Consider the following 19,264-nt stretch of genomic DNA (forward strand, 5'->3'; position numbering starts at 1 on the left):
TTTTTATGATAGCCCAACATCTCACAGTTGTTACGTTAAAGCCTACCATCTGAAACCACTGAATAGTAGGCAGAGGACTTCTATGACTTTGAGTATTACATATAAAATTTCAACCAGAGAGAAAAACTGATTGATATCAGATAATATGGGAACAACTTTTACATCTTCTAAAATAAGCAACTTTAGGACTTCCCTGGTGGTGCAGTGGTTAAGAATCCACCTGCCAATGCAGGGGACACAGGTTCAATCCCTGGTCCAGGAAGATCCCACATGTTGCGGAGCAATTAAGCCCATGCACCGCAACTACTGAGCCTGCGCTCTAGAGCCCACGAGCCACAACTACTGAAGCCCGTGAGCCTAGAGTCCGTGCCCCGCAACAAGAGAAGCCACTGTAATGAGAAGCCCGTGCAACGCAACGAAGAGTAAGCCCCCGCTAGCCACAACTAGAGAAAGTCCACAGCAGCGACGAAGACCCAATGCAGCCTAAATAAATAAATAAAATAAGCAACTTTATTAATTTATCAGTAATTTTTGCTTAAATACTACCTAAAATTATAGTCTATTACACTGCGTTTAGGAGGATGAATAATGAAATCACAAATCCTATGGAGTTTCAGTTAAGTCTTAAAAAACATTGCTCCTTCCCTGTATATCCCATTTTGTAAAATGTAGAATAAATGAAGTCTGTGAGCATCAGGCAATTTTAATAATAAAGTAAAAATCTTCTGAATTTTACCTATTGTTTTTCTTTTATGACACATTTTTGCTAACTTCTAGTCACACTGTTTTCAAACTGATGCCTTGGCCGATGCTATTTCCACAGACTGAATGGACTTTCCTTAGTTTTTTTTTTTTTTGCTTTTTTTAGCATGTTGAAAACCTACTTATTTGTCTTCTAAAGACACTATCTTCTAAAGAACTGGCAAAATAAATCCTGATATATCCAATAATGAGATAGTATGCACCCCATTATATGACATTATAAAGTTCTCAATCTGTTTGGAAGAAACTGGGATTAGGGATTAGTTCATAAAGGCAGCGCGGGACATGACAATCTTTGGAAAACTGATCAACACTATTCCTCCTCCTAAACATCGGCTCAGAAGCGGGATAAACCTCTGTAAAAAAGCAGGTTGACTGGCAGAAGTGAGGCTCTGAAGGTGAATTTTTCCTTTAGCTTCCTGAATTCCAGGTTCTTTTCATCTCAGGAGATTGTTAACTGCAGGTTCTGTACAGCAGCTCTGTTAACTGCAGGTTCTGTACAGCAGCTCTTTGCTATAGCTTGCAGTCAGTGATGTCCTTCTAATCGGAGGAAGGGTCTAAGCGTCACAGGCTAGTCAGTGAAGCAGTTCCCATCATGTCTAAAGCATCAGATATAAAGGGAGGATAGCTAGAGTCTGGGTCTGGCAACATTAACCAAATATGGACTGAGTCCAAAATAGACATGAAAGTTATTAAAACACCACTCTAAACGTCCTTATGTGTTTTAGGTATAGTGACTTAGGGCTCATCGGGACATATCTAAGAGTCTCTTTTGGTTTCTGATATTTATAGGCTCATCGGGACATATCTAAGAGTCTCTTTTGGTTTCTGATATTTATACTGTCTTCTTCATGTTCTTGGCTTCTTCATCTTGAATAACAAGAGCCATTCTGGTCCTAGATATACTTATCACCGAGAAACCATTCCTCTTTAATTAAAACATACACACACACACACACACACACACACACACACACGCTGAATCTTATTCTATTATCCTGAAGGCTCTTAGCCTTCTTAGAAAACTTAAGCATTTACTCAGCAAACCTTGTTTCAACCCCTATGTGTCACATGCTATGAGTAGGGGAGAAAGTACAATTTTAAACTGGTTTTATCTCAAAATTATTATTTTATTAGGCTTATTTACTTTTTCTTCTCTTCTGTTATTAGCATAAGGAGATGGCTAAGTCATTTGGGGTGTGTGTGTGTGTATGCGTGTGTGTGTGTGTGTGTGTGTGTGTGTGTGTGTGTGTATTAAATCCCGGCACAAGACAACAAGTAGAGAACAGCAGAGCCAAAGGGAGATACAGGCGCTGGGTGGTCAAACAGGCTGGTTCACTGGCTTTGCCACTCTCTCCTGTATACCAACCTACAAATCGGTAGAAACAACAAACTCCTTATTGATATCCGGAATCACCTTCAAATAGTCAAACCTCTAATGTCAAATCCACCTAATTCAGTGTGTCTTTCGTATTGAGGGTCCCCCAAAGAAAGCCTAATTGGATTGTAATTTCAGGTTGGCCTCTTCTGAAGGGTGAGAGACAGGGAGTGAGAGTTGTCCGGGAGGGAGCGGACAGTTTCTCATGGCAAGAGTCCTCTCCTGTCCAAACAGAGGAAAGTTCCCAAGTAAGGGTGGCATATTGAAATCTAATCAAATGGCTAGACTATTTTTACCCTTGAATTCATCAAAATCCTCTCAAGAACCACCACCCTTGGTACTTTTTAAGAATGCTTCTTTTGGGGGAAGGTTTTAGTTAAGACTTACTTCAGTGTTTTTGAATTTAATTTAAAAGAAATGAGCCCTTTACAGTCAGTCACAGGGCTGAAAGACACGGGTAAATGAATCCAGTCTACTGAATAAGATCGGTCTTGAACTTCTCAGAGTGTGTGTGCTAAAATGGATGTTTTAAATGAGCATCAACTACAACTCATTCCACTGTAATATCATGGTGCAGTGGAAAGAATATGGACTTTGGGGTCAGATAATCCTGGGTTCAAAGCCTGTCCCTCTCACTTATCTTGGGCTCAGTTCTCTTAAAAATATAAATACTATTCTACCTGGCAGGACAGTTGTAAGGATAAGAAAATATGCACATAAAGTGTTTATCACACACACGCAAAAAAAGTGTCTATCACAGAGTAGGCATTCGATAAATGGTAGTTACTGCTATTATTATTATTATTATTATTATATGAGGTGACATGCTTACAGTTCCCAAACATCCAAATACCCATACCAAAATGCAGGTCACAAGGAGAATGTAACTGCCCTCAAAGAAAATCCCAATCAAAATATTTTTATCATATACATATTTAAAACTCAAGCATAAGACTTTTAGGCCTGCGAACTTCCAATACAACAGTATGGCTTCACACACCTGAGTGTTCTTTTAAAAAAATATATTCACATTTAAAAGGTCAAGTTGTAAAGCCATTTGATTAAAATAGTAATAAAAGAGTAAACATTAACTCACAATTTCTCCTTTGGTCTTTACTATTCCAAGCAGTATCACCTCCCGAATAAGTTGCACCTTAAGACACTGTAAGATTATCTTGATTAAAATCTTTAAGTTCTTAATTTTAAGTAGGGAAAACCTAATCTCCAAAAGCTAAGTTTAATACTTTTAGCATGATCTAGATCTTAACAGTAGCATGTTATCCTCTGCTACTCCTGAAACATGACTGCCCAAAGTAAATGAAGTTCCCTTTTTATATTAATTTTAGAGCCACTGATAAAAATACAAATGATTAACATCAGAAAGGAAGAATTGCTCATCGTTAGGCCACCCAAATTTCCAAAGGCATCATAAGTTATAGAAAGCTTGTCTCTGGAATTTCAACAGTTTTCTCAAAGGTGTCAGAGCTATCTACTAGAGGCCTTGCAAATTGAATTAAATAACAAAATAAAGCAAACAAATACCCACCCCCCTAATCTGTCAGTATTTCAAACCTAGGCTTTCCTCTTGGGTATGTAACTATCCTTGATGATAATTCTGTTCAAGCTAGTATTTCCTCTCCAAATTCACTTTTAACCCAAGCTAAATAAGGATGTTGGTGCCAATCAACTCCCACTATCTACAATATGGTAACCCATTTTATTCACTCTTGCTTTTGCTTCTCAAAAATAAACTCACTAAATCACCTGATCTTCCCCTAAGAACTGTAAACCCATCCTATACGTAGGAAAAATTGACACAAAGATAGGTTATATTGCTTCCGTTGTTAAAAATATCCACTAGTAAAGTTAAAAATCTGAAGTATTCAAGCATTTCGATTTCTTATTTGCTTGTCTGGACTATCTGCAATACCCATTTCGATTTTTGCTATTTCTAGCCACAAAGCCATCACAGGAGTTGGCCTCAGGGCCCGGAGAGGAAATCTGGCTTCCACCTCTGGGACACACGTTTCAGCGCTTATGTCTGACTGACCCTGCCAATCACCCCTGCCAGAAGCCACAAGCCTGGCTTACAATAACAGAGTATATCAAAGAGGACAGGAAAGAAAACAAGACAGTGGCAGGGTCAGCAGAGGATAAGAACACGGTGAAGATGCCCTGTGGAAGCAAGGAACGGGGAGCCATATATTCATCGTATCGAGTGTGTTTCTCAGAAAAGGCAAAGTCATAAATGCTTTGGACCTTGACTGCCAAAGTCGGCCCTGTACTACCATAAAATTACTGCCAGACGTAACTAGGAGAGCAGATTGTCTCATTATGATGGGATGGGTCAAGAAGAAACACTCCTGTTCACACCAACTTGTAATTACAACCCATATGCTTAAACCAACTCAGAGTGGTGATCGTGGTAACTGTATATTGACCTCTGATATAAAGATCATCCATGTAAAGTGACTCTTTTCACTAGAACCATCCAGTTCAAGAACAGTGATAATCCATGCTTGCCTCCATATAAGAATATGCCTAATCCATTGTGCACTGTGATCATAAACTCAGCAAATTTAAAAGGCACAGAGAGGAGAATAGAAAAGTAGTTAAGAGCTGGGGAGAGGGTTTATAGTCAGTCTGGGGTTGACCTTGACTCTGCTACTTATGAGCTGTGTGATCTTGGGGAAGTTACTAGTTTGTCTGAATCGCAGTTTTCTCAGAGAATTATTATGAGCACTCAGTGTCCAAAAAAAAGGGTAAACTTTCAATATATGTTAACTTATTATTAAAGACAGCTATGTATTATAAAAACAAAAGATAACTTTTAAAGGCCGCTCTCTTAGGCCTGACATTCCCAATCTACTTTTAGTCTCAATCAACGTTTTCAGCCTTCGCTTCTACTACTTCCCTTCACATCCACTATCCAACTTTCCTGCCTCTACTCCTTTATTTGTGTCGTGCCCTCTGCATAAAATCACCATTAGAGTCACCTTTGAAGATTCAAGCCTACTGTTCAAATAACACCTTCTTCAAAAAATCACCTTTTTTTTTTTTATCTTCCCCATCTCTCTTCACTAAATTACTCATAATGTCTTGTAACCTTCTGACAACTGACGATTTTATGCTGTCTGTTATAGGCATTTGTATATAAACAGAGTACCTAGCACAGGGCTTTGTCCACAGTAGCACTTAGTAAAGGTTAATTAGAGGAATAAACAAATAAGGACAATTCTCTCTCTAATAAGAAAATGAGCAACTTGCCTTCACACTCCCACTTCCCTACAGAACCCCACGAAAACGCCGATGCCTCATTAACTCCGGCGGGACGGGGAGAGACAGAGGTTGCCAGGAGCCCAAGCTGTGAGAGTTGGCACTTCTCTCTTTGCATCCAAGGAGTTAAACTGAGTCCCGGGGAGATAAAAATCTCCGGTTTTATTGTTTAGTGAGGCTGCCTGACAAACGAAGATCCAGCTGCAATTGTAACATTCCAAGCTCAGAAGGCGCCAAGTTTTACTAACTATAATTTAACTGGTCCGACTGCTGCAGTCCAAATTCTTGTTTGGATAATCAGTCTTTGTTTGAATATGTTCAAAAACAGCACAGACTAGCATTAGCCTCTGGGTATGTCATGTGAGCTGATTACCCTGTGGCTCCCAGTAGCAGAAACTCATACACAAGAGGAGGATTATTTTCCTAGTATTACTGTTACGCTAACATATAATCAGTCCTTTTCTCCCAGTCTCCACATCTCGTCCACAGCCTCCCCCAACCTTTTTTCTTTCCTCCTTTCTTTTTTCTTCTTTTTTCTCCCTCTCTCTCTCTTTTTTTTTATAATTCAAAAGTCTTCTTTCCAAGTTCAACCAAAGTTTAAAGGTGAAAAGGTCAAGAAAGTTTCATGGCTGTGGCTGTTTAGAAAAGGGTAGGACTAACTGTGGTCTCTAGCTCAGCCTCTACTAAAGGCTCAAGAAGCTCATATTTCACTGTACTTCTGCAGCGCCCAGTTGCCTTGACACAATCTGTTTGGAATGAAATTAAGCCCTTGTTAATCATTTTTAACATAATAGAATAATAATAACTTCACCTGCCAAACAATCATTTCATACTTAAGCAACTCAAGTGGCTCATTTGTTTGTTAAAAAAAAAAATCCAAATTCTCCAAGTTGTACGTTTTAACTGGAGGACACTCGTTTGGGATCTACCCACCCTGCCCGTCTGCAAGTCATTCGGCTCTCTCTAACAAGCCAAGAAGGATTCTGGAAACTCTGCACCTATCCTGTCACTTGGGCCTTGCTCTGGCCATTCTCAAAGAGCCCAAATGAGTTGACAGTGCCTGGCTGACAGAAAATGCTAGACAGTATTTGCCATTAGTATTTTGGAGGGGAAATCCTGACTCAGAGGTACAGTTCTAGCAATCAGTGGAAAAACTGCTGGTGGGGAAAAACCATGGCTCGGAAAAGGCTGGAATGATTAGCCATTGGTACATGGGTTGGCGAAATGCCGCAAACTGGGAAATTGAAGTGGGAGCTCTCAACTGGTCTGGAATTGTAGGTGTAAATCTGGTCCCAGCAGCTCCTGCATTGCTAGAGGGAAGGCCACCAAAGGAGAAGGAAACTCTGCTCCCTGGGAGGGATACCTGTTTATTTTACAATTAACAACAGCAAAGGAACGCTTTCTGAAATTCTTCCTGGAAGGCACAGAATTTAATCCTATACAACAGTTTGAATCTGCAAGGTCTCAGCTGAGATGACAGGTAGAAATCAGAGTACTTCAGAGCTGGCTCCAGTTACAGAGAGAGACACAAGGAACCAAGAAAAGCCCCTTCTGGGGCCAAAATTCTAAACTGTGCAGTGATCTAGGATTTGAGAGAGGAGGAGAAGAAAAAAGACAGCGCTGTGCATTAGGGCGCAGTGGGAAATGGATAGGAAGTGAGGTCTAATGGTTGAAGGTTTATCATTTATCTACTCCTCTGCATCCTTGCTCCATGCATTCTGGGGCAAAGGAAGAAGGTTTCTATTGTGAATTTCCACAACTTCTAATAGTCGTATGTTAGACATATACTCATCTTTAATATCAATGAATTACACCTTCTACTAACTTAAATCATGCTGAAATTTAAGACCATGTTTTTCCTCCCTTCTGTGGGTACTGAGTGAAAAAAAAACCCAGGCCCACTGATATTAATAGTGCTCAGTTCACATTAATTAGAATTATAGAATGCCACAGCCGGAAGAGCTCTTAAAGAAAGGTTAACGTAGAAGTGTCTCAGGGGCCAGAACTGAGGCCACACAGGGATTTTCCCTGTACCCTCCATTAACAAAACATCTCCACCTGTATCTGTTTTATATATTGGGGTCCTGCAAAAATTTCACTAGAAGAAAAGGCTCTGCTGTTGGGGAGGAACGGGTAAGAGGGAGGTTTGAAAACCAAAGAGCTGTTCCAATCTTTCATGTTAAAGTTAACGAAACACGGGACTGTGAGGCTGTGACTTGGCCAAGGTCCCTCAGTGAGTAGAGAACAGGGTTAAGACAAGAATTCCTCTGCAGCCCCCAGTTCAGTATGTGCTCCATCTCCAAACCATGTCTGTCTGCTCCACCTTTCAGGGAAGCCCTGCCTCCATTTACTGTGTTTGCATCACAAGACTGCAACCTAAAAAGAAACACTTTTTAGAAATATTTAACTGGCACAAGAAGTCAAATTAACAATCATTTTTTAGATCTGGACAATGAACTACGGCAAGCCTGGTTGATGGCCATCTTTAGTTGTAAAATCACTTCTGCTAAAGCCATTAGCCACGAAGTGTTCTGGGCAGCTCGGATTTTACAACAAAACCTGTAACAGCTAGGGGTCAAAACTTTTCCCTGGGGCTCAAAGGTGTGAAGCTTCTGAAATGAAGCTTGGGTACTCAGAACCTTCCCAATCAGCTCTAATCTTCACCACCTCCTTTTGATTATCCCTTGAAGAGTGTTGCTAGATAATATGGAGGGGGAAAAAGAAAAAGCCCAATAAAAAAAGGAAGTATTTTTAGCCTCTTTTTAAGCGGTGACAAAGTTTATCACACTCCTACTCAAATTAGTCACACAGGTTAGTCCCAAGGGAGAGCAGTCTGGCTACAGATCATTGCAAAGGAATGACTTCTTGGAGGCCTAAAACAAACACTTAGGCACATGGTTCCATCTGGAAATATAGTCAAATAGAAGCAAATTCCACGAAATTCCCAACTGATGCAAGCAACGTAATTTTGTATCTTACAATACTAGCTTGGACTAGCTGCTGTGGTCTGCTAAATAGATACATGACTCTAAAATGAGGATAAAGACAATAGTTATTTTAATAATGATAATAATAATAATTATTTCCAATATGCTTATTCACAAGGGTTGAAGATGCCAATACAGCAGCAACGGAGAAGAGAGAGAACAACTGAGGAAAAAACAAGACTTGCAAAGAATTTCCCACCATTTTGGTTCTTTCTCCTTTTAAGAAACAGAAAATTGGTCCTGAATCCTCACGATGAAACTCAGGGACTTGAGGTTTTTTAAAGTTTTTCTTCACAAGCAAGAGGGTTTTCAGGGAAGGACTAGCACGTGGGCCATGCAATTGGTTATCTTCAAGGGTCTGTCAAAGTGCCATAAATGCAACAAAGATTCCCACATGAGTCTCTGTTTCTCTGTTCAAATATGAAAACCACCCCTTCTTACCCTGCCAGATATAGCCCCCTATTCTTTTTTGCCAAAATGCATTAGTTATGAAGCATTACTGCCAGTAGGTACAGTTACATAAAACATGCATGCTTACCCAAAATTAATTGTTTCCAAGCTATGTGGGAAACTAAGCACCCGGTACATGAATAACTCATAGTCACTAACTTCGTGGAATATTTTAAAACTTACCTTCTTATTTCTTTTGAAGACAGGTTTGCCTTAATACCCAGCATGGTTTTGTATTATAGATTTGTACCTCAAGAAATTTCTAACACGGGTTAGAAATGGCTTTGCCACTCATGAACTTCATGAGTTTATGACCTTGAACAAGCAGCTGAACTTTATAAAACCTGTTTCTTATCTGTAAAATGGGAACAGAAGAGAGCAATAAAAAAATATAACCTTTATCAATGTTTGTGTTATTGTAGAATTTCTGGGGTTATCTCGTGGTGGGCCAGGGAGAGCTGCATTGCTTAAAATTTTCAGGGGAAAAAGTTAAGTAATTTGACAGACAAATAATTCATATGTTAAAACAAACATATACATTGTGGAAGAGAATACAATATCAACACTAATTTTAAGATAAAACCCTAGCTTCAAGAAAAATTTTAAGCCAGTAGCAGTCAAGGTTGTGGGTCCAGAGTTCGGGAATGAGCAAAGGGGACACATAAGCATCCCTCTTCTGCTATTCGAGGTACTTCAATGGAAAAGTTTTAGAAGCACAAGAAGGTGGTTCCCCAACTCAGACTGGGGCTGCTGAGGAGAAGAATTATTAAATTTAGACAGAAAATTGATGTGTGACTTAAAAGGTGACAGCTTGCATTCTTTAGGATAACATGCAATGATTTGGGAAAATACTGTAATTATTGGACCTCTTACTTTAGTGCTTTTAAATCCTTTTAAAATACACTATAGAGGGGACTTCCCTGGCAGTCCAGTGGTTAAGACTGCCTTCCAAAGCACGGGGGGCAGGTTCGATCCCTCGTCAGGGAGCTAAGATCCCACATACCTCGCGGCCAAAAAAACAAAACATAAAACAGAAGCAATATCGTAGCAAATTCAATAAAGACTTAAAAAAAAGTACATTATAGGGCTTCCCTGGTGGTGCAGTGGTTAAGAATCTGCCTGCCAATGCAGGAGACATGGGTTTGAGCCCTGGTCCGGGAAGATCCTACATGCCATGGAGCAACTAAGCCCGCAGGCCACAACTACTGAGCCCGTGTGCCACAACTACTGAAGCTTGAGTATCTAGAGCCCGTGCTCCGCAACAAGAGAAGCCACCGCAATGAGAAGCCCGCGCACCACAACGAAGGGTAGCCCCCGCTGGCCGCAACTAAAGAAAGCCCATGCAGCAACGAAGACCCAACGCAGCCAAAAATAAAATAAATAAGAGAAATAAATTTTTAAAAAACACTATAAATTATGCTTTCTTGTTAAAGACAGCTTCTCTGGTTAAAGAGTTCAACGTGTCTAGTCTCCTTCACAATTTCTCAACACTATCGGGGCTTAAAGGAATCTCAAAGCAAGATAATAAAGTGCTCCTGAAGCCGTTCAAGGCTTCTTTAGTGAAGAGCCAGGTGACTGGTCCCACACACATGAGTCTCACTTGCCAAAATGAGGAATTTCCTACTGCTGGATTCTACTGGGCCTGGGGGGATGATGTAAGAATTTGTGGGAATGAGCGTAAAAGAACAGGTAGAACAAGATGCAAAAATCTTTAGGGCTAAAAATCTAAAAGGAGAGTCTCCAGGTGGGAAGGGAGTTTGTGTCTACACCTGTGGCTGAGCCTTTGCACTTTATCTCCCTGGGGTTCACTCTCAAGGAAGAGGAAAAGTACTGCTAACGCCACTGCACGAGCTGTTATTCCCTTTATAAAGGCTCAAGGATTTATTTGCAAAACTCCCTTACTATATTGACCTCAGTGCAAATTTTACACAAAGCCAGGGAGAGAGAGAAAAAAATCACTAGAGAAAAAATGAGCAGCATAAAAAGCTATGTTTCCCAAGGTTTCTTTTTTTCTCTTTCTTTTTTTTAACATCTTTATTGAAGTATAATTGCTTCACAATGGTGTGTTAGTTTCTGCTTTATAACAAAGTGAATCAGTTATACATATACATACGTTCCCATATCTCTTCCCTCTTGCGTCTCCCTCCCTCCCACCCTCCCTATCCCACCCCTCTAGGTGGTCACAAAGCACCCAGGTGATCTCCCTGTGCTATGAGGCTGCTTCCCACTAGCTATCTGTTTTACGTTTCCCAAGGTTTCTGATCCTGAAAATCTCTCCTCAGAGCAGCAAGGGCTTTCCTGACATGGCGCCAGGTGCTCCGCCCTGCTGGACCCGTATATCCCTACAGGACCTTTGCCTGGTTTCTTCTCTTCTGGATGCTGGCCCTTCTCTCAGCCAGGTGACCTCAGGCACACAAGGTCTCCCCAGCATCCAGGACTGGCTCTACTGTCCACCTGCTCATCTCACCTTGTAATATTCAAGGGCAAACACAAATTCTCCCCTTTTCTGTTTCAAATCTCCCACAGTCCCAAGGGTTCCTCTGCCATCATATTGTTTCTGGTCTGAGGGACATGTTCAGGTTATAACAGCATCAGTGACAACCACCCACCTGCAGAGGCCAAATCAATTATCTTAATCTGGGGTCCAGGGATGGATGTCAGAGGATCCCCAAATCCCTGAAAACATACAAGACTGTGTGTCTGAGAGTGTCTGCACATTTCTTCTGGACCAGACTCACAAGTTTCACTAGCTTCTCAGTGCTATGACCCCAAAATATTAGGAACCACTGACTTAGCTTTTCCATATTTAGGTGGTGGAACTTGTGCCCCTCTGGAACAGTCTGTGAGGACTCATTCATGTCATTCCACTACCCCTAGACAAAAGACAGTCTAGTCAAAATGTATCCATCCTGGCTAACAGCGTAACATTAGCTTAACATAGAGCAACCATAACCTATATGAAAGGGGCATTAGCCCCCACATAAAACATCTCATAAATAGTCAACCTGGAACCCCTCTCCAAGTCTTCATCATTCTTTCCCTGAAGGAAAGCATATTCTATTTTATGCATAATCTAGTTACCTGGATTTCTGGTCCTCAGAAGTAGAAGCAACACATTTAAAAAGGAAAGGGATGATATAAGTAGATGCACGGAGAGCAACAAGAAAAAACTTGGTCTCTCTAAGACTCAGTTCCCTCACCTGTAAAATGGATACAGTGAGAGCTCTCTCAGAGGGTCACTGTGAAGATTAAATGAAGTATCCAGTGTAACACTATGTGCACCTGGCATGTATTAATTCCATAGTCAGTAAAAGATTTCTGTCTTTCTCCTAAGGTTGTCAGTCTTGATGGCAGAAAAATAAAAGTTACAGTTAATACACATCAGTGCTGGAGCTATTTTGCATCTGAGCAAAGAATATGACATAAAAAACCCTCAACCTTTAATATGTAAGATCCAGTACAACACTGTACGCTTATAACAATGAGTCATTCAATAACATACACGCAAATGTAGAAAAAGTACGAAATCATGAATAAATAGGATGATACATACCAAATTGAGGCTAATGATTACCTCTCGTAGCAGTAATGAGTTAGGAGGCTCTAGTTGTTTATTTCTTTTGGGAAAAATATAAGAACAAATATTAAATTAAGTTTTAAAATTTGCACAGTGGGTCCATGGGATGGTGGATACACTGCTGTTGTTACCATTATGTTCTGTACTTTTCTGTATGTTTGGAGTATTTCATAATTAAAAATTAAAAATAGATAAAAAGAAAAAATATGAGTCATTCAACAACTAAGAACTGCATGTCTAGGCCCTGTACTAGATCAAAGGGTACTCAAGAAGTAAGCAAGCATGAATCCACTTGAGAAAGAGCTCCATACAAAGGGTTAAAACATTAAAATAATTATCTGAACACTTTCTTCTCCAACTATGCACAAAAAGACAGTGTTAATACAAATGCTTCAGATATTGCCCTTTTTTTCTGACATGCTGGAGTCACCCGAAAAGTTGATATCACAGGACAAATTTTCCCAAATTCTCTATAGAAAGGATTATGGACGTAACAGCAAGAATGTTAAAACGCGTATGATTGACACTCTTGTGGTCAGCAGGCGTTTTAGAAATCACGCTGTATTTCTGAGTGTATAAATATTAAATCAGAACGACCATGTGACAGAGAAAACGGTGAACCTTAATTTGCAAAAGGACAATCGTATATTCTGTAGCTGAAAACATATGAGTAGTCTCCGTAATACCATATGGAAAGAAAACAGACCCTCTGAACAATCACGCATAATTAAGCTCTCACCCTCCCTTCCTTGGCTGTGCCCACTGGAAACAGGAATAAATATCCCCTTCACCACTACACTAGCTCATGCGAAGGTCTCAGGCGGAAAAGAGGCGGGGAGAGTAAACTGATTACACTGCCCCAAGTACAAGCACATGTAAGTGTTTCTGGATTGTGGGGATAAGATGCTCTGGGCTTATTACTGCTCCTTGATCCAGAGAGATTTAAGGATCTGGTTTCAATTAGATGCTTTAAGCCAGTAAAACTCTATCCATAAAGACACACTTATAGAAGAACTTTAAGATAATTAGTATGCTGAGGAAACTGACGAATTCCATTCCTTTTCCTTCTCCTCCTTTATTTGCCATCCAGTTGAAAGAAGAAAAAAAATAGCCGTACGATTTTATGAATTAACCAATGGTGGCAAAATTAAATAAATGAATCCAGAGGGATCTTAACAAACTGAGCACTGATACAGCGAATCTTTGGGGAGGAAGTGTACAAGTTCATGACCTTTGACACAGTGTCCACTGGCTAAAACCAGCACAAGTGTAAAAGGTAAACTTCAGGAGCAATTGGAATTAGATCAGTGCTGGGAATTCAGACGGCCACTTATTAAGTGAAAAAGGGTAACTATTATATTTAGCAAATAATCTGTGTTCTTCTAAGGTCGTTAGACCTGAATACAAAGGCAGGCTGAGTCAAGAAAGAATAAAAGGAGAGATGAGTCTTATTTCTTTAAACAAATGCCTGAGCGAAACTCACATGTCGGGACTTCCCTGGTGGCTCAGTGGCTAAGAATCCGCCTGCCAATGCAAGGACACGGTTCAATCCCTGGTCCACGAGGATCCCACATGCCGCGGAGCAACCAAGCCCGTGTGCCACAACTACTGAGCCTGCGCTCTAGTGCTCGCGACCCACAACTACTGAGCCCGCGGGCCACAACTACTGAAGCCGGCACGCCTACAGCCCGTGGTCTGCAACAAGAGAAGTCCCCACTCGCCACAACTAGAGAAAGCCCACGTGCAGCAACAAAGACCCAACGCAGCCAAAAATAAATTAATTAATTAATTTAAAAAAATAAACAAACAAAAAAACTCACATGTCCACCAGGATGGACTTGCTACCAGTGATTACTTTCATTCGAATCATCATTGACAAATCTCTTGTGGCCAGCTAAGAACAAAATTTATTTGGATTAACTTCAGTCATGTCAAAAACATCTGTAAGTGGTAGCTACGGATATCAGCATGGCATGACTTTTGAGTTCAGTTCAAATGTTTCACTCTTTGTGTTCATAAAACCCAAGGTGGTGGAGTAGCAGAAGGGGTTCTACATGTTGCAGATCTGTGCTGACAAGGTGCGACTGTCGAGCACGGGAAAGACGGCTAGTCCGAATCAAAATGTGCTGTAAGGATGAAATATACAGCAGATTTCCAAGACTAAGCATGGGAAAAAAGAATGTCAAATACTCTGTTAATCATTTTTATACTGATTAAACCTTGAAATGGTATTTTAGATATACTGGGTTAAATAAAGCATCTTATTAAAATTCGTTTCAGCTGTTAGTTTTTACACACCAGGAAACCAAAGTGCAGAGAGGATAAGGAATTGCCCAGGGTCACAGAGGTTAAGAAGTGGTGGAAGCAAGATTCAAATCCGACTGGCCAACTGACTCCAGAGGTGACATTCAAAACCCTATACTCTCTAGTCTAATTTACTTTTCAAACATTCTCTCCTTCTCCTCTCCTTGTCACACCCTGTCCCACAGGCAAACCAAACCATCTACTTTCCCTGTATGTACATCATGTTTTCTGAGCATTGTTCTCCCTACCGGGAACGACTGCCCTTTCCTATTTCCATATAATGAAACTCACCTCAAATGATACCTCTTCCAGGAAGCCTTCCCTTGAACTTCCAGTAGAAACTTACTTCCCTTTCTTCTAAATGTCCCCCCCTATTTCACCTGTACTTCTGGTATTACTTGATAGTTACAGGTGTACTTACAGTTTATCTTCCTGCTAAGAAGAACTTGGCATTGTGCATCTTTGAATCGCCTATGGTTCCTAGCACAGAGATGCACATGATAGGTGCTCAAAAATTCCTTTTATAAATGAATGAGTAAATAATAAATATATAGGATGAAAATTAAAACCGCTTTCTATCCTCAATAGGTTTATGATTGAGTACAGAAGGAAAGATGGACTGCCCCAGTGACAGAAAGCAAATGCCTTTTTTTGCCCCCAATTAGAGGTGGCTGAAGGGAATTGAAGAACGGCAACTTCACTGTCACCTACGTCCTTCTATTCAAATCCTAGCACGTGATGACGCTTGGCAGATATCCATCAGACATGAGCAGGCTATAACTGAGTTCTAGCTATAATGCCTGGTTGACATCTGTAGAAACAACTTTACACACCACAAAGAACCCAGGCTTAGGAAATCAGCTGTTCTGAAAATACCTGCGTTAACTCTTTCATCATCACGTGGCCACCTCGCCAAAGGCTCTCAGAGATGCAAATATAAATTACTCCATATCGTGTTCTAAGAAATCAAGATATTCCTCCTTTCAAGTGTATCCTAATTGCTAGGTTTTTAAAAAATTTATTTAATTAATTTATTTATTTTTGGCTGCGTTGGGTCTTCGTTGCTGCGCGAGGGTTTTCTCTAGTTGTGGCGAGTGGGGGCTACTCTTCGTTGGGGTGCTCAGGCTTCTCACTGAGGTGGCTTCTCTTGTTGTGGAGCACGGGCTCTAGGTGTGCGGGCTTCAGTAGTTGCAGCAGGCGGGCTCAGTAATTGTGGCTCACGGGCTCTAGAGCTCAGGTTCAGTAGTTGTGGAGCATGGGCTTAGCTGCTCCGTGGCATGTGGGATCTTCCTGGACCAGGGATTGAACCCGTGTCCCCTGCACTGGCAGGCGGATTCTTAACCACTGTGCCACCAGGGAAGTCCCTAACTGCTAGTTTTATATTTTTTAAAACTTGACATCATGAAAAGACACTATGCGGCCCTTCATAATTACTCACGGTTAAAGACATCTTTTAGCTAGATGTTGGCAGGTGGTATATAAAATAAGGAAATGCATGAGCATGTAGAGAGACAGTACTCAAGGCAGAGAGGAGAATGACTAGATCAGGCAGCTTGCAAGCCATCCAGGACCTTATTAGAGGTGTCTCTACTAAGTGACATTTTAAATATCTATAAAAAACAGCTCTGAATACTGTCACATATGGAAAGCAAAATAAATATTTCTAAGAAATCTGTTCCACAATTACCATCTGCAGTTATGATTAAGGAAAGGGAGATATTGCATTGGTGTTCTTCAAATGTGGAGGATTAAACTACTGAATTTGGGACCGACCAAACTGGGAAATGAGAAAAGCCCAAGGTGGAGTAATACTATCACTGGGGGAAACCTAAAGGGCTAGCTTTAGGTTATGCAGCCCACAAGTTACATTCCCATCTTTCAGAGAGGGCACAAAGATGAAAGTAGAGGAAGCACAGGGAGCAAGCAGCAAATGATTTTACTCAAGGCAGCCGAGTGAGGCAAAAGGGAGCTTCAAAGCAAACCTCAAAGCCAACAGGCATAGGAATCAACCTGGACTTGTGGACCGGCCAATGGCCCACCTTGACCAAGACCACTCATCGCATGATGTAACTTACAAAATCAGCCATAAAACAATAAGTTAACCACGTTGCCTACTGGTAAGCTATAGACATAAGGCAGGAGTCTGAAATTTCACAGAAAGATCTATCAGGGCGGATCCACAGAACATCTTTACCTCAGGGAAAATACAGTTGAGCAATTGTGAAAAGAGGAATGCCACTACTCTTTCTTTTTCAACAAACCTATAAAATTTTAGACCAGAAAATTCTCTGGAGACCATCTATTCCAATCTCCCACTTTAGAGAAAACTGAGGCCTTAAAGAAAGGAAAAACCATCCTAAGACCACAGTAGGTAGTCAAGCCTAATCTTGATTTTAGACTATAAAAGAGAATATAGAGTCTCAAAATTGAAATCGGTAGTTTGACAAGTCGAGGGGTGCTCTTTCTTTCAAAGGTTTGTGCTGAATCTTTATTTTTATCATTTATTTACAGCTCCCCACCATTCTTTCGTATCTTGGTTAACTGATTTCATTCTGCCATTCTATGTCCTCTACCCCTGAATCTATATCTGATTGTATCTATGACTGCTAATAAATTCCCTAAATTAGGCACTTTGAACATATGCAGAGATTATTTACTGAGTACATTTATTGAGTACCAGGCATGTGTATTCTTAATAGAAATAGTAATATCAACGCCTGTTAACCAAACACTTACCTATGTGCCAGGCACCGTGCATTTTCATATTTAATCCCTAACAGCCTTATAAGTAGGTTACAATTCTCATTATAATTTTTATTTTATAAATGAGGAGGCTGAGGCAGAGGGAGGTGAATCCACTAGTTAGTTAGTGATGTGGTTAGCTTTCTCCCCGACTCTAGAACTTATACTCTTCATAATTACACTCTCCCATAGGCCATATTCTTGTGGTTTTCCCCTTTATATTATGTAGCCTCCTGCAGTTTTCTTTATTCAGGGCCTCGCAGAAGACCCCAAACACAGGCACATCGAATAAAGCCTTTTTTATGATCTTAGTTGAAGGAGCAGTCCCAATGGCAACATATCTGACAGCAGCTTTAGGAAAGGTAGCCAGTGGTAAGAAAGCAAATGGTAGACAGGCTTGGGCCTTCCCAAGAATCCATTTCTGAACGTGTCCCAGAGGTGTACTCTTTTTTCCTCTTACAACCTTGATAATCAAATTTATCCCTTGATAGCTAAAATCATGACTCTGCTGGTGACAAGAAGAATCTTAAATCTCTGAAGGACAGATGATAACCTAGTACTATCAATTTGATTTGGGAAGAGAAGGCTGTGAAATGGCCTTAAGTGTCTGATAGGAGATTTTTCTCAGGCAGCCTGAAAAAAATCTGTGGAGGGTGATAATGATAGAAACCAATTCTAAGCAGGTAGAGCCTGAAGTGAAGGCAGTCTCTCTGTGACATTAGAAGGAAGTATTCTTAGATCTCCTTTAAAAAGAGCCAGGCAAACTACTGTTTCTATGTCCCTGAGAAGGGAAATGATGGAGAGAAACAATCACAGCTGCTGATGTCTGTACTGATACTTCCAGACCCCGGGATTCTACCAGAAACCACACTTTTAAAATGAAACACAGACATATTTTCCCCAGGGGTGGGGACTGGGGGTGGAGGGAGGAGTAGGACACGTGCCCTCCTGATTAGACTGAGTTCTTGTATCCCACTAAAAACTTTATTATTTCGGCCACTCTATTTTTTCTTCCATTTTTATCACCAGTTCCCTTTTGGGTACCCTGTGGACCTTGGGCACAGATATCAAGAACTTTCTTTGGTACCACAGCTGGGAGGTCTATGTCATATCATGTTTTCACCTCACTGTCTCTGTAAAGAGAATTCTTGGAAGGGTCGTTTTCCATCCCCTTTCACCCTAAGATTTGAGGTTTTAAGTTACTAGTTGGGAATTCAGTCACTTTGTTGCATCTAAAGGTCAAGTATAGAACCCAAGCTGAAACGTCATTAATTCACTGTGCTTTAACTCTGGAGATGTATTTCATAAAAGCCCAGAGTATCATGAAATAGTCAAAAATTGTCTTCATGTGTGGAAAGGTGTTTTCCTCTTTCGTGTGCCTGTCAGCCATTAAATAAAACTCTAAAATGTGGGAAAGCTGAGAAACAGGGGCTCTGGGCATGGCATTCTCCAAATAGATTCTTGTGACTCCATCAAATGAGGACACTTTTGTTTTAACGATGCACCAGGAATTTTCTCTGAAAGGTTCTGGGAATGGCAGACTCATTCCTGGTTAGACCCCCTCTCTCCCTAACTCCCACAACCCGCCCTGTTTCTCCCTGCTCCCAACAGGATGGGAAGAAAACGTCCTCAGGAGACCTTTCCTTTTTTATATTACACAATCTCATCTCTGGAATTCAAGTCCTAGTACTGCTCAGACCAAATAAGAAGTGCTTGTCACCAGGAAGGCGGCCATCTAAACAAGCAGCAGCTAGATGAGAAAAGAGGGCATGTCAGCCCAGAGCAGCA

At 40.8% G+C, this 19,264-nt stretch overlaps 1 protein-coding gene across 6 annotated transcripts in view; it reads right to left on the reverse strand.

Annotated features, from left to right (window-relative positions):
* The window catches only part of BCAS3 (BCAS3 microtubule associated cell migration factor), a 578,866-nt gene that overhangs the window by 124,417 nt on the left and 435,185 nt on the right, over positions 1 to 19,264 (reverse strand). For 3 of the 6 annotated variants that reach the window (XM_032616301.1, XM_032616302.1, XM_032616300.1), the window contains one exon: positions 3,237 to 3,293. The exons of the other annotated variants lie outside the window; for them this stretch is intronic. In XM_032616301.1, coding sequence (XP_032472192.1) covers positions 3,237 to 3,293 — 57 coding nt within the window. The remainder of the gene's footprint in view (positions 1 to 3,236; positions 3,294 to 19,264) is intronic. 6 annotated transcript variants of the gene reach the window in all.

The sequence above is a fragment of the Phocoena sinus genome, chromosome 20, assembly GCF_008692025.1.
Source record: "Phocoena sinus isolate mPhoSin1 chromosome 20, mPhoSin1.pri, whole genome shotgun sequence".
Taxonomy (NCBI): Eukaryota; Metazoa; Chordata; class Mammalia; order Artiodactyla; family Phocoenidae; genus Phocoena; species Phocoena sinus.